General features: G+C 39.1%; 1 protein-coding gene across 4 annotated transcripts in view; it reads left to right on the forward strand.

The window, feature by feature from the left end:
- znf1035 (zinc finger protein 1035) overlaps positions 1 to 16,683 on the forward strand; it is a 37,983-nt gene that overhangs the window by 17,431 nt on the left and 3,869 nt on the right. For 2 of the 4 annotated variants that reach the window (XM_067509259.1, XM_067509260.1), the window contains one exon: positions 36 to 12,810. The exons of 1 other annotated variant lie outside the window; for it this stretch is intronic. In XM_067509259.1, coding sequence (XP_067365360.1) covers positions 67 to 8,937 — 8,871 coding nt within the window. In that variant the 5' untranslated portion in view covers positions 36 to 66 and the 3' untranslated portion in view covers positions 8,938 to 12,810. Of the gene's footprint in view, positions 1 to 35; positions 12,811 to 14,374; positions 14,646 to 16,683 lie in introns of those variants that run through there. One more of the 4 variants, XM_067509261.1, reaches the window with a different exon arrangement.

The raw sequence follows: 16,683 nt of genomic DNA on the forward strand, positions 1-16,683 counted from the left end.
CTTTCTTTTCTAATTCTATGTTTGTGTGTTTTCAGGATTGGATAAAATAAACCTGATCATCAAGTCATGGCTCATGGGTGGGATTCATACTTCAATATCCACCCACCTCTATCACCTGATTCAGGAAGTTTGAGAAGGAAGTCAGAGTCAGAAGGAGGTCTTTCCAAGCATATAGAGAACTTCACTGGTCATCATGACTTTGCCGGAGCAGAGGCTTCACATGAAGCCCATGCAACAACCTCAAACTTTAACACAAACTCTTACTCAAATCCCAATATTGAAAATTCCAGTTCAGACTGTGTTTATCAAAGCTACTACACAGAAACACCATGGCAAGCAGATGGGGAACAAATGGAAAAAGAGTACTTGCCGGAATGTGGAAATGGCGATATCTCAGACTTTGCAACAGATGGATTATCAACATCGGGGTCTTTTCCTTCAACTTTTGCAACAGATTTACAAGAAATTAAGCAAGACTGCGGAATAGTAGCTACATCATTTCTTGAGGACTATTCAGATGTCAGTAGCTGCTCTGATGCAGATGTCACTGAAACAAGACCCTCTTGTAAATTTATGGCAAATACTTCAGTTCAAAAACTTAAAACTGGTGTTACAACAAAACACAGTTTACCAGAATGGCTATTCAGTCAAAGTGGGAATGCAGTGTTTCCAACTGAGAGCCTGTGCCCCAATATGTCAGAGACTAATATAATTTTGCCAACCTCGTCAACTGTAGAAACGAAAGAAAATATAGCAAAATGTGCACAAGAGGAGATGGAAAGTCCAGAAAAAAGTGTTAAATCAAGTCCAGAACATGATCAGTCCTCTGCTACATCTAATGTAATGTTAACTATTAGTACTGAGACTGTAAAGAACGGAAATAATAGTGATGGTTGTGAATATCAGAAACCAAAAAAGGAAATGGAGAGAGTTCTTACACCGGAAAACTATTCAGACATGACAATAAGTGGTTATAAAAACTTATCTGATGGTATAGAGGACTACCCAGGTGGCATTCAGGAGGAGCAGATCACTGCAATTACTCAAAGTATCTTGACTAAATTTCGCAAAGAACAAGATTATGTAGATGAAAAAGCTTTAAGAAACGAAATTGAGGAGTCATTGAGCCCTAAAGATCAGGGATATGGTAATGTCAACTCTGTAGATTGTCAAAAGAGAAATGCAACAGACGATGAGCCAGCCAAAACTGAAATCCTTCAAAGGGAAGCATTAGAATCATTTGATCAGCAGAAATTTCTAAATCCCAACTTCATGGGTGATCAAGATCAAAAAATTGAAATTGAATGCGAAGAGACAGAGTTAAATACAACTCAATCTACAGGTCTGCTGGGTATCCGGGTGTCTAAAGATCGTATTCATAAACTTACAAATTTCACAAGTCCTTTAAAAAGCAGTCATGATGTAGATTCTAGTTTGCAGTTACCTAAACAACAATTTTACAAAAGTATAGCTGGTCATTTGAGTGATTACAGTGATAAGGACGAGCAAAGTGTTTCTAGTCATGCAAAATCCTGCTTACAATCGGTCAGCTTTAACGCAGGCATACTTCCTTGCCTAAAAAAAGACTGGACAAGTACAGGAGAGAAGACAGTCACTTTTTCAACTCCTGATTGTAATGGAGTCACTAGCGACAATCTTTTCACTGATACTAGTGACATGAAGGGACAAAGTGCTATTGATCTTCCAGAATTCATCTTGCAAGCAGACAGCTCAAGCACAGACATAAAACCTGATTTAGAAAAGGAATTGACAGAACCATCAAGGAGGACAAATGCAACATCCTCTACAGTTCAAGAATGTATTGGCCCTGCTGTGACTAGTGGCAAAAATGAGCCGAGTGTTTCTAGTCATGCCAAATACCACCTACAGCCAACGAGCTCAAGCACAGACATAAATTCCTGTTTAGAAAAGGAAATGATAAGTCTGCTTGAGAAAGAAACTACAACCTCTTTTACAGCTCCAGATTGCAGTGGTTCTGGGGAGTTCGGATTACAGACACAGCGCCCAAGCACAAACATAAATCCCTGTTTAGAAAAAGACTGTACAAGAACAAAACAGAAGACAACCACTTTGTCTCTAGATCCAGATTGTAATGGCCCAGGTGCCACTAGTGACAAAAACAAATTAGATGTAAAGACAGGCAGCATAGGCATAAATCCCAGTCTAAAAGAGGAACTGACATATCAAGCAGGGAGGGTAAATGCACCCTCTTCTGAATATAGTAGTTTTGCACTAACTAGTGACGATAACAATGGCAGTGTTTCTAGTTACTCAGAATCCTGTTTACAGCTTAATACCTCAAACAGAGACATAAACCCCTGTCTAGAAAAGGACACGAGTTCTAGAGAAACATCTTTTTCCACAGAGAATTCAACAAACCTCCTACATCAAAGTTCAGTGGCTCTGGAGCCACAAACACTTGAACTAGATGTTTCTGAAAATGCAAGAGAGTCATTTGAAATTTTGGAAACTACAGTGGAGGATGGGTCAATGCTTGGTATGCTGTATGGTGAACCTTTGTCGAGAGAAGAGTCTTCATGTGATACAAATGAATCAAAACCTGACACAAGTGAATATAAGGAAATGCCTGAGGCCAAATATGATGGGAGCACCATGGAAAATTCAAAAGGGCAAGCACTCCAACGAAACCCTTCTGGACAAAAGAGAAAAGATCTGCACCCTGTTGTAATATTGAAGACATTGGAATCAATAGATGGAGTGAATAACTCATACCACTGTGCAGGTTGCAAACACACAACAAACAGCATTGATAACCTAATTGAACACCACCATTTTTGCCATTCAGTGCCCAATTTTCAGTTTTGCAAGACTTGTAATCTCTACCTGATAACAAATGAAGAAGCAGAAAAGCACTTGTGTGGTGTAACCGAAGAATCCCCCAAGCTCTCCTCTGCTTCTAGCCCACAGAAAAAAACATGCCGTGGCAAGCACAAGTGCAATAGGTGTGGACTCCTATTTTCTAAAATTGTTCAATTTATCAGACACATGCGGATTCACACTGGCAAAACACCGTTTAAGTGTAATAAATGTGGACTGTATTTTGCACAGGCTGGTACTCTACAAAGACACCTGCGTATACCCGGTAGATGCAAGCAGACAAATCATCATGTTATAACTTCTAATGTTGTTTCCAACAAAGTTAAATCAATGCTACCACCTGAGGACTTGATACAGTACAGAGCAAATTTGCCTGAATGTAATGTAAAGCTTGTTGACATCTCCAAGACTAATCTGTGCAGTTTATGTGGTAAATACTTCTTAACTGCAGAGAAGACTGAAAAGCATGTCTACAACATACACAAAAAGAGCATGGCAGTTTCAACAAATCAGTTTTCCACAAAAGTTAGTGGTGAGAACACTCCAAAAGAAGAAGATGGGACAAGAGGAAAATATAAGTGTCCCCTTTGTCCAAGACTTTTCAAGTACTCCTACAACAGGGCTCGACATTTGCGTGACTGTGTCAGAGATTCAGTATATGGTGGCAAAGAAAAGGTTGGTGGTAAATATCGGTGTCCTTTGTGTAGCACAACCTTCACTTTATCATCCAACCGATATAGGCATATAAAAGCATTTTGCCTCAGACAGTGTCTTAGTCGGCTTGCAAAAGAGAAGGCAAAGTCTGATCAAAAGGCTGAAGAGAAAAAGTCTAACGAACTTGAGCAGAAAATACCACCCAAGGAAAATGAAGAGATAAAAATGCCTAAGGCAAATGAACAGAAAAAAACAACAGACGCTGGGACTCTTCCACGTTACAAATGCAGTCTTTGTCCAGCAGCTTTCTGCCATGCTTCTGGAAAATACAAACATATGAAAAAACATGAGCTTTTTAAACTCACTGGAAAAATGTTCAGGTACAGGATTTCAGTGTTCTCGACTATGTCCAAACCAGCTATCTTAACAAGTACAAAGAATGAAAAGATCAAGGATAACTTGAATTCAACTGAAACAAATAGTTTAACACTGAGCTGTCATTTTTGTGGAAAATTTTTTAGCACTTCACAGTCACTAAAGAAACATGAGCGCAACCACAGAGGTGAAAGACCATATCGCTGTCTGGAATGTGGTAAGGGATTCAAGAAACGTGCCCATCTGTTTGGTCATAAAATTGTTCACCAGAGGAGGATACAGTGCACAGTCTGCAGAAAGATACTTCCAACTATTGGAGAATTGATTCAACACAGAAGCTCACATCTTAAAAGAGGAATGCTTCAATGCCCAGATTGCGATCTGCAGTTCCAGTATCCTGCACATCTCCTTAGGCATCTAGATGCCCACAGAAATAGAGAAAATAAGGCACCTCAACTTGAAGAGAGTACACAATTAAAACCACAGCAGCCTGTGAAATCTGTGAAAGAGGAATCTGGACCCAAGCAAGTACAGTGCTCTCTGTGCAAAGAAATATTCAATGATGCCCAAATACTAAGAAAACACTGTCTTACACACATTTCTGGATCCTCGTCGAACCAATGTCCATTTTGCAAACATAATTTCAATAACCGTCGGTATTTGCTGCGCCACATGATTAAACATACTGGAGACAAACCCTACTCCTGTGAAAACTGTGGAAAACAGTTTTATCGTCACTTGTATCTTAAACTTCATAATGAGAGTTGTTTCCCTGCTCAAGTCGGACATCCCGTCACAGTGGAGTCTTACACTAAGACTAAGAGACCCTATCATTGTTCTTATTGTCCACGGACATTTTGCAAGAAAAACCGCTTGAAAAATCATCACCATGGCCACAAAGCAAACACTCTGCTTCTATGCTCAAGATGTGGGCAGTATTTTGGATTTAGAAAACTAAATCAACATCAGAAAAACTGTGGAGAGACTGAAGACCCCCTCGCTGATTCTCCTAATATTAAAAGCACTTCACAGATAAACCAAAATATCCATAACATCTCTTTGCAAACTAATACCTCCAAGGTGCTGCAGCTTAAATGCCCTCATTGTACACAGAGGTTTAAGTATAGATCATTACTCTTGAGACATCTTGTTTCACATACTGGTTTGCAGCCCTATGCATGTATGCACTGTGGCCACAGATATGGAAGTCAGACAATGTGTTTGCAGCATGAAGCTTTCTGTGATGGCGTTTACAAAGAGGGGCTGTCAAAGGTCAAAAGCAATGCTGCAGCAAAACTTTCAAGCATGCCTATCATTGAAGAGGCAACACCAAAGCCCCAGGCAGAAGGTGAGAATGAATACAAGTGCAAATTCTGCACAAAGACATTTATAAAATCACGAAACCTGAGACATCACATTTTGACACACAATGAAGTGAAGCCTTATCGGTGTAAGGCCTGCGACAGCTGCTTTTCAAGGTATGATCATTTGAAAGTACATCAAACTCGCTGTAAAGGGAAAAAACAGCGCTTGGAAGTCTGTATTCCCAAAATCAGTTTAGATGACGTTGGCAAGGGTTGGCAAATTAAGTTTGGCAACGAGCCTGCCAAAAAGCAGGAGTCATTTGAGTGCAAAGTCTGTCTAAGAAGCTTCCCAACTCAGTCTAGACTTTCTCGACATGTCACTATGTTCCATGTTACAAAATTATTTAAATGCGCACGCTGTGGCTCTTCATTTGCTCATGAAAAATCTCTGAAAAAGCACAGGAAGATGAACAGATGCAGGAGAATCTCGAATGAAGCCAATCCTCTACAAAAAGGACCTGATCCACTAACAGAAAATCTGACAAATCCACTTCAAGGAGTGAAAAGTAGAATTCTTCAGAGGATCAAGCCTTGTTTTAACAAAAAATACAAATATGTATGTAGTTATTGCCCACGTGCTTTTGGAAACAGTTGGCAGCTGGGTGTGCACACGCGCCTGCACACAGGAGAAAAGCCATTTGCCTGTGACTATTGTGGTCAGAGTTTTATAAGAAAAGACTATTTGCAGCGACATTTTGCAAAGTGTACCAAGAAACAACTTAATCAAGTGCTTTGTGACAGATGTGGAGGGTTTTTTTCCAAAATGAAGCTTGAAAATCACAAAAAGAATTGTACTGTAGTCCCAAGCATATCGGAGTCAAAATCTTGCCAAGACGAACAATCAGTCTCTCAAAGCCCACCAAAAGGCTTTTCTTGTGCGTACTGTAATTCTCGTTTTTTGCTGTTTTCACAGTTACAAGAGCATTTTTTAAATGCACACAAATTAGAAACAATGGTTCCACTTGCATCTACTGCACCCCTACAGCACCACCTGTCAAACATGCCAAACATTAAAGAAGAGCCTTTGGATGAGAGTTATGACAAACTGCATAATGAAGATGCTAATTTAACTTGTAAATTAGATACAGATGTTAATAGTGAGGTAACTAAACAGTTTTTCTGCCCAGAGTGCTGTATATCTTTTGCCAGTAAATCTGGGCTATCTGCTCATCTTCGTGGACATGCAAGGAAGTATCCTTTTAAGTGTAAAACATGCAAGAAAGGCTTCTGGAATAAAAGTCTTCTGCGTAATCACTACAGGAAATGCAGATTTGGCCCTACTTCAGAGAGGAATTCTACACAAAATTTGGAAATACCTTTGAAAGCGGAGATAGATTTTGCACTCAATGACCCTGTTCTTGTGTTTAAGGAAGGCTCGAAAACAACTGGAACTGCTGTTCTGCAGACCAATGTCCCATGTAAAGATGACTCAATGGACCGGTCTTCACAAAAGTCAAAAGAAGTTCAGAGCAGCTCAAGTAAAGAAAAAGCTGTGCAGTACCAATGTTCAGAATGTGATAAGAGCTTCACAGATGGCTTATTGCTCATTAGTCACCTTGAAGATCATGGAAGAGAAGAACAAGAGAAAAAGCGCAACACATGCTCTAAGTGTGGGCGGGTATGCGATAGCCAAAGCAGTCTTGATAAACACATGAAAATGCATGGAATTGATAAGAAATACCCTTGCCCCGACTGCTCTAAAATGGTTTACACTTCATCTGATCTTGAAATCCACAGAACATGTCATGACACAAATAGACCTTTTGCTTGCAAACTTTGTAATCAAAGGTTTTGGACAAGGCCATCTTTGTGTAATCATTATGGCGAAGACCATCGAGATGATGCATTTTTTTGTCTTTTCTGTAACAAGGCCTATTCAGTCAAAAAATCCCTAACACGGCATTATAGAAAATGGCATCAAAAAGAGCAGAAGGACCTTGGGGGTATTGTACAGGGAAGGAGCAACATAGAAGAACAGTCCATAGGTCAAGTCAGTACAACTGGTGAAAGTGATGAGGATGAAAATAATGGCAGTGGGGAAAGCGATTCAGACTCCGCACCGTACTTCCCATGCCATGTATGCGGCAAAACATTCACAACATCAGAGAGTCTTGAAGATCATCAGCGGTGTCACCTAGGTGAAAAACCACATGAATGTGAAGAATGTGGTAAATGTTTTTTCCAGGCATCACAGCTGCAGCAGCATCAACGAATGCACAAGTCTGAATTTCAATGTCAGGCATGTGGCAGGGGTTTTGTGTCTCTCTTTGCACTACGTAAACATAAGCACACCCATGGCAAGAGCCGCCCATACCGCTGTTCTAAGTGTCACCTTAGTTTCACAGGTCCCTCACAATTGGCAGAACACATGTCTACCCACCGTGAAGAGAACTTCCCATGCGATATATGCAATCATGTGTTTCTTTCCAAGAGTAGTAGAGCTGAGCATCGGAAAAGCCACTCCAAATCAGGTGACCAACACCCACATTCAATTTTAAAGGAAGAACATGAAAAATCTTCACCTTTAAAAAATGCATCCATATTAACCAAAGAACTGAAATATCGCTGTGGTGTTTGTAGTGAGCGGTTCAGAGACCCAGAGGAGCTTTCAGAGCACGGTTGCATGGCGGCCAAAGAGCGGCCATACTCTTGTTCAGACTGCAGTAAACATTTTCTGCATGCATCTCACTTAAAAAAACACAAGGCCACCCATCAGCCATCATGGTCAAGTAGTGAATATCCATGTAATAAATGCAACAAATGTTTTTCCTCCTCTCAGCATTTCCTTAGCCATCTCAAAACCCACATTGACACTGCAGCATCATTTAAGCTTAACTTGGAAGAAAGAGATGAAGGACCATCACACAATTTCATATGTCCAGTATGCCATCAGTTTTTTGCCAGTGCTGCTGAGCTGAGTTGCCATTTTCCCACACATCCTGATGGTACATTTGAACGCAAAATTTGCAAAAAGTCAGTTCCCTCTGGAAGCAAGGTTTACAAACTTGAGCGGCATCATCTGACTTTAGCTACTGAATTTGAATGCACAGAGTGTGGCCAGAACTTTTTGGAAAGTGATGCTTTCCACCAGCACATCTGTTCTCATCAGCAGCACACAATAATGGAGAATAAATACAAAGATCCATCAGCTAAGGTATCCTCTTCAAGTTACTCTCAAGCGGGAGACGATGAGGAGGTTGATGTTACTGGAGAGGACTTGTACAATTGCCCTCATTGCTCAAGGCAGTTTACATCCAAAAGTAGTCTCTTGGAGCATCAAAATAAACAGCACTTCAATGAGAAGCCATTCAAATGTGAGCTTTGTGGGAAAACTTTTGCCTTGCGGCGGTATCTCAGAGAGCATGAGCGAAGGCATCAAATTAAATTGACTTCTCAAAACACAAGTCAGTCTCCAGAAAAAAAATTCAGATGTACCCAGTGCCACACCAAATTTAATACAACACAAGATCTGTCTGTACACATGAGACTGCATGCTGAAAAGGAAGTTGGAGAGTTCCGCTGTGATATGTGCTACAAGTCTTTCAGCCAGTGGCATCTTTTAAAACTGCACCAAGAAAGTCATGTTGGTGAAGTTGTATATGAATGCACAGAATGTGACAAAGCCTTTGCCTTTCCTCATTTATTGGAGGAACATCAACGGACTCATGCTGGTTCCTCACATTAATGATGTTATAGATGTTATCTACCTTTTCGTTGAATAACTAAAGGATCTTAAAATCCCATGCCTTACACATAACTGTGTACCTCCATTATAACAATGTAGATCGGATTTGTATTTTTTCCCCTTTTTACAGAATTATAAAGCTCTTGGCTCATGTTACTAACAGAGCATCTTCTTCTCAGTTTCTATTGATATTGTGTCTAGAATTATTTCTAATACTGGAATTTGTATACAGTAAATTAGCCACATAGTTTCTTGACCATTTTGTAAAGTGTTTATTTTTCTGTGATGAACACAGATAAAGCATGGTTGAACACCTATAACATTTCTCAAAGGCTGAAAATTCTCAACATCTTTTTTGATGTTAGACATTTATTTTGAAATAAATTTTTGTCATGTCTGTAGGCAATGTATAAATTACTTCAGCTTGGTGGTTGCAGTCTAATGTTTTTATGGTATAATTATTTGTGTATTGTAAAATAATTTTTAATTTTGAGTTTATCATTCCCTGTATTTATGTCATAGGTTGCCCTTTTATTTTGATATATGTTGTTCAGATGTTCTAATTGAATATTCTTTTCACAACATGAGTTAGTTTACTTCTTAATTGAATTTCTTACAAGTCAAGAAAATAATTTTGGGGCCTTGTTTGTAATTCTGTGTACTTTTAGGGAAGCTGTAGCAAACTAAGGAAATGTAAGCTTGTTGCAAAAAGCCTTACTTCCTTTAGCTGTAATAGTTTATTGTAAGTACCATCAAACCAAATAAAAAGTAAAATGCTGTTTGTAAAAAAGATGTCATAAAATAATGTATTTGTTATATTTGGATAATTGTGCTGCCTAATATGTAATGTAATTTACCGGGACTAAGATCTTAGGTTTGAAAATTGCTAGGATTGATAATATCTTAACAGATTTTTAGTATTTACTGTTAACATTTAAGTTAAATCCTTGAGCACTTGGGTTTTAAAAATATAACAGATTTTACTAGAAACTGCAAAAATTGTTGGAGTTTGCATGTTCTTCTACATTGCTGTAAAAAAACCACTGTATCTGGTCAGGTCTTCAAACAAAAGTCAACAAAAAATATGCCCTTGGAAAGCTCAAATACTAATTATTATATAATTGTGTTTATTAAAACAAAAAGACATGAACGTTATCAAATGAGGCTTTCACATGAGAGTTGAACTATTCAAGAACAACAAGCAACACTCCAGTTGACAATGACATAATCTTATAACTGAGAATCTTCACATAGCTTTAAAACCCCTACCAGGCTGACATATTTCAGCTAGTTAGCTTTTTGAATTGTAGTTTTATCACTGTCCTGGTTGGTATTAACATCACGTTTTTAATGCATTTAATACAATTATCATTGATTGCTAATGTTCCCTTTGTTAGATATTGTTTGAACATCTTACAGTTTGGTATAGGCGCCAGCCTTTTGACAAGGTAGGTCTACAGAACATAGACTAGTTACAGTGGCTTCTGCAGATCTTGACATGCAACAGAGGTCTTCCAGCATGGACATTATAGGTATGCCACATATCTTGGCCAGTCAACTAGTACATGCCCCTAGGAAACATTTCTACTATATAAAGAGTTTGTATAGTAGGTTTAATCAAAGGGCTAATTTTCTCCCATGATATGGTATGCAGGTTTGACTAAATTGCCTGTAGATGTGAATGAAAGTCTGATTGTCTCTAATGTGTGCGCTGTGATAAACGGAAGGTTAAAGGTGGTAAACATACACTCCAATAAGAAAACAATGGGTTTAAACACTTAAATTGTAACAAACAAATGTTAAGTGAGATAATACTACATATTTAGTAAATAAACAAAAAGGAAATAGTCAAGTAAATTAGAAGTACCTTAAAATTGTACTTTGGTATAGTTGGTGATAAAATGTACTTTTTTACTTAACACCTCTATGCGAAATGTACACTGGCTGTTGCCCAATGACCGCTGAGCCTCGGAGAGATGTAAGGAATTTTTCAAGCTTTGTTGCACAAAGCTGTAACTGTAACTTTGTTAAATACCACAGACAGTTTGTATAGACAGTACCTACACTTAGGTTTAGAACTTGTGCATATGTAGGCTTTTATTAATGAGGCTCCTATAGGTGGAAAGTTGATGATATTCTTCCTGGCAGACCCTCTCCAATCCTATTCAAAAGCATCTTTGAGCTGCCATTTCAGGTCTCCCCACAGATGTTCTATAGGTTTTTGGTCCTTTTATCTGGGCTGTAGCTGGGCATACAGAGACAGATCCATTGAGGTGTTAAAAAGGATCGCTGTGTCTGTTTCTAGACATTATCAAGTCTGTCAGAACCTGTGGGAGCTCCTATAACGTATCGGCGCCTCTAATAGACTATGCAGGGAAAAAGACAATGCTTACTACTTACTAAGACCTCCTAGTTTCATGAATGTTTTATTTTATAATTTGTCATTGCATTGAAGAAATCATTTAGGAGAGAGTAACGGGTGAGATGAGAGAGACCCTGCTGAGCTGAATGAGAGAGAGTTGAGGAGACTTGCTTAGACTTAGCTCAAAAATACTAAAATACTAAACTCAAAAATACTAAACACTGAAGTAGAAAAAGTAAAAACATTTTAAATGGCTAATTCCACAACGCTGAATATGATATTATTGGGTTATTATTCTGCATTAATGTGTTCAACATTTCAATGACTTACTGCTGGTTAGCCTGTGAATTTTATACAAGGGATCAATAAAGAAGTCTACTGATGCAGTGCAGTTATCAGCAGCGTCCAAACCTCTGCTGTCAGACATTGCATCTCATTTACCTATTAGTTAGCGTCATGTCAGCAGAGTTCTTTCCTTCTTCATTCTCTGTGTAAGATTCCAGCTCAGTACACTTTATACGTATTTTGATGCTTTGCAGTGTGTGCTCTGTATGCATTTTCTGTGTATCTGTCAACAATCTCCAGTGTATTTCTCCCCTTATAGCACACTTGTCATGCTGATAGAATTTTTGGCAAAAAATTTGCATGATCCAATTTGCCCAAGATGATAAACATTACTTTGCGTTGTTTTGATTGTTTATGGCCACTGTAAAGTTCTTGCTTTCCCCCTGTAGCTTTAGCTCTACAATAACAGCAGAGAACTTGACTTGCGGAAAACAGAGTATGCATACAAGAGCGTTGCATCAGTTGTCATTGATATGACCGTGGGTCATTAGTGTTAGTGTTATTATTGTTGGTGGTGATATTTGTTTCTCTCTGGGTGCTTAGTGTGTATGGATGTGTCTGAAGGATGGGCCACAGGTGGTATCCACGGATTGGCCTGTTTAAATTAATTGCTGTCACAGGTTTGGACCAGCTGTGACTACAAGCTTCTTATGTCCCAGATGACAGCAGTCTTTCTCTCTCCACCTCTGCCACTCCCAACCAACCCAGTAGCAATGTGTCCTTTGCAACCGAGCCAGCTGTAAGAGCCGATTCTTTGTAATGAACTAGAACAGCCGATTCTTCAGCCATTTGGTTCTCCGCTTCGGGGAGAACAAATTCTTCACCACTCCTGCTCAGCTCTAGGGTCGAGACTTTATTTTAATGGGATCATCAAGCTTCAACTTTGTTGCTGATACTCTCTGCTGGGGGTGTTCATATGTGTATTCCTATTCATGTTTAGCTTCTCTGGTTTCTCTTTTTTTGGTCATATTTAGTTTTTCTAGTTTCTTATAAGATACTCATGTTTAGCTTCTCAAGCCTCCCTTTATGTTGATGTTTAGTCACTCTGCCTTTGAGCTGGTCTAAGTAGGTTTTGCCTAGGTAGACCAGCTCCCTTCTTGCAGTGGTTTTTAGTTTGGACTTGCGTATTTGTTCTGTTGTCCATTAAACCTGCCTATTTATCACAATCCTTGTCTGTCCTGCTCTGGGATCCTCCACTTGTACAAAACAAGACCACGTGGGTGGCTGCACATTTCACAGTGCCATTGCAACATAGTATAATGTTTTACAATAAATACTGTAGTTTATGCAGTTAACGTTTTCAAGTCTTTTATATTATTAAACTATGTGTTGTTAAACAGCCCCAGTTAGACAGGTCGCTTTCAGGGCAGCGTGCAAAATGCTTCAGTGCCTATGTAAAACAATTACAAAACAAAACCCGCCCTGTGTGATTACGCCCTAAATACTATTATTCATAGCATTGATGTTGATTCAATAGCCTAAGAGATAAGAAATATGTTTTTTGTTTTTGTATTTTTTTAGGTCTCCTTGACCTTTCCTTTTTGAAGTGTGTGTGTGTGCGCGCAAGCACACACCATTCTCAAGTACTTTTAGAACAGTAAAATACTATGTTATCTGATATAATTAACATATCGAGGTGTAAATGGCATTAGATGAAAGTTGAAATTCTGAGCTTAAACCCAAATGGCTTCAAAAGACTGCAAAACAAATTAATTTGCTTTGTAGTTCCAATCATTTTGAGGCGTACTATTGTTCCCATACCTTGTTCCCATTCTTGTTAAGCTGTCATGTCTGACTTTCACTTGTTCAGCCTCTCAGCTCTCCTGCTTGTGCACCTGTTACAATCCAAAGAAATCCAATATTGCAACTGTATTATACAAGGTTATAATTTCTTAGTATTTCTTTCAGGTGATAATTCTTTGTTTATAATTGGGGTCATAGTAGGTTGTTGGGTTGTACTGGAGTGCATTATATTAAGATGTGGTTCTAATGCTTTTCTAAAGTTTTGCCATTTATTTCAAATAGAGTAGCTACAAACCAGCAGAGCTACTGTATTGGATTGAATGGGATTGTATGAGATTGTACAGGTGCACCTAATGAAGGGGCCAGTGAGTGTATACCCCTATTGTATTTACAGAAGCAAGAGTGCGTCAGCTGTCTGCATGCAAGATCCACATTCATCCTGGTCAAACCAATGCACATAAGGAACCCAGAGATAACCAGGAGCCCAAAACTTATTGTTGCTCCAGGTGGCTTAATAAAATGCCGTTTTAAGTGGTTTGCACTGTTTGCACCAAAGCATTTCATGAACTAAACTGGGTCTTACAGTGACAGTTTGGGATTACTGACTTAAAATCTAATCAAACCTAATAGGGCTATAAGTACTAGCCATGGCTACTTCATGGTGTCTGTGCCTGCGTGGATCTTTTATGTCAGTAGATTCTGCAGTTGGTTAATTACAGTACGTCCTGGTTATTTAACAAGTACAAGTGCAACTTATAGTCTACTGGACGGTTACATTTCCATTACATTTTCTGTGTACCTGAACAGGAAAATTAGAGCACATCAAATATTATGAAGTAATTAAAAAAATGGTCACTGACTGAATGAGGTCTGTAGCTGGACCCTTTTAGGTCTTTCGTGGGATACAGCGCTTCACACGACTTGCACTTTGGCCACAGCGTCAAATCGCAGCGCAGACGCCGCGACGCAGAGCAGACGCACTTGGCGTAGCCCTGCACGTTCCTGGAGGGCTCGCGTTAACTGCGCATGCGCTGTGTGAATCTGTGCTTGTCGGTGTTTTCCGCGCCTGCTGCAGTTGCTGGTCTCAGCTCGGTGCTCTTCCTCCTCCTGGCACAGCATCACATTTGTTCACCCCAGAGTTGAGCAGAGCCGCGTCTCCCATGAGACTTTATGCCTATGTCTGACGAGCCATTTCTTCTCCTCCCACCCAGCCATTGTGACTATTCATTCAAGAATAACGTTGACGCTCCTATGGCTGGTGAGTACATGGAGAGAGATCAGTGGGTTTTGGTACAAAAGCTGCTCCATAGGTCATGATTGCTAAGCTTGCTAACGTTAGTTAGTCCTTCTCCGGCCTTCCTCGGGAACGTGGTCGGCAACCCACCCACTCCGCCACCGGTTAGCTTTCACTAGCAACCCTGCAGCGATATTTGAACGAGCCATCGGGGTAATGTCTGGCTTAGTTAGGTGCCAAGCTAGCAAACGTAGGTTCGATGAATAGCGTTAATGCTCATATGAGAAGCTCGTTGCTCCGAGGTTGGGGCTCAGCGGACGTGTGTATCCTTAGCTTTTTATTAACATTGAAACAACATCATTATTTTCGTTAGCAACGCAAAGCTAACATAGCTGAAGATCTGTAGCAAGTGTTTTTTGGTTTTTACAGCTGTGTTTATTAGTCGCTATATTCAGGTCCACCTTGTGTTTGATGGCTTTGTGGCTCGTTGTTGAGGTCTTGGTCAGAAAACGCAAATCTCATAAGGCTCTCCTCCCCCTTAAATTTGAACCTCAGCTGGTAGGGTTTACAAATAAGTTTTGAATAACTTTATTTCCCTAAACAGGGTTCTTTTTTAAAAGGGACATAACTCTAGATGAAGGTTAAATAAACTGTGTGGATGTCACTAACAATATGTGAGAACTACATCACTACGCATAGCTTTTAATATTAATTAAATATATGATCTTGCCCTATCCTTAGGCTACCCGTTGCACTATAAGGCTGCTAAATCTTGACTGACAGATCCTTGTAATGCCTCCCTAAATTTTGGACCTTCTTGTAGTGAGCTAGTCAGATTTTGGACTCAGGAGGAGTGAGCATCATATCCACAACTGATTAAATCATATTTTGTCTTTCCCAATTTTATGACCCTTTTCTTTGAAACGACACAGCATCTTTGTCACACCCAACATAGCCAGGATGAAATCGGTGTTTTTTTTGTTTGTTTTTTTAGTTGACTGTATGATTATTGCTTTTTTTAATAAAGTTATTATGAGTGACTGTATCTAAGTTGGTAGACCAGTCGTCCATGAACTCTGGAATAAGTTATTCGGTTCCTGGCCCTCTTGGCTACATTGGGCAAGACACTGAACCCAAAATTGTCTCTAGTGTATGCTAGTGTAAGTCACTTTGGATAAAAAGGTCTAATAAACGACTTATTGTATTTATTTCTTTATGATTTTAATCTCAAACTTCCATAAACCCCCAAACTTCTACTATTAATGCAGATGATATTTTACATCTCTTGTATTTTTATTACTAGTTGGAGGTTTAAGAATTGTTCCAGTTGTAAAATACATGATCTCTGAGATTTAGCTTTTAACTCTACATAAAGCTGCAGTTTTAGGGCTAATTTCTCGCATATGCATATGATAACAAATAACTGCACTTCTGATAGCTTCTTCACAATAAACTTTGCATTTGCCATATGAGTGGGCTTTTTTAATGTGACACAGCTATGTCACATTTATACCATTTAAACACAGACGATTGATGATATGGCATTGACAACTAATTTCTTAGTTTGAAAATACAAGTCAGAGCTTTACTGGGAAAAAAACATTACCTTTGAATAAATATTTGGTCAACAAAGAATAAGGTAGGACAAGAAATTGAACACTGCATTCATGAAGAATCATTAGAATGATGGGAAACAATCTCATATTTCAGCTGTGCAGTGTTTGTAATAATGTTAAGTTTTACTTTGATGTAACTGCCACTTGTGGTGCATTTAAAGCTTTTGTGCATCCAGTTTGTTGCCAAATACTTTTCACTAAATTAAAGGAACACTGTTGCTGTCAGAAATTCCAAACCATTTGAGATAATAATGATAAACCTGTAAATTGTCACAAACAAGCAAGTGCAACAAAAGTACATAGAACTAGTCAAACACAAACTATGCTATACTATGCTGCTATTCAAAGTCTTTAGAAAGCGAACATATATCTACAGCTGTGGGACATGATCTGGTTTCGACAGAAGAACCTGACCAATAGCAAGCAGTGGACTTTGAGTCTTCAAG

The sequence above is a fragment of the Channa argus genome, chromosome 7 (genome assembly GCF_033026475.1).
Source record: "Channa argus isolate prfri chromosome 7, Channa argus male v1.0, whole genome shotgun sequence".
NCBI classification, from domain to species: Eukaryota; Metazoa; Chordata; class Actinopteri; order Anabantiformes; family Channidae; genus Channa; species Channa argus.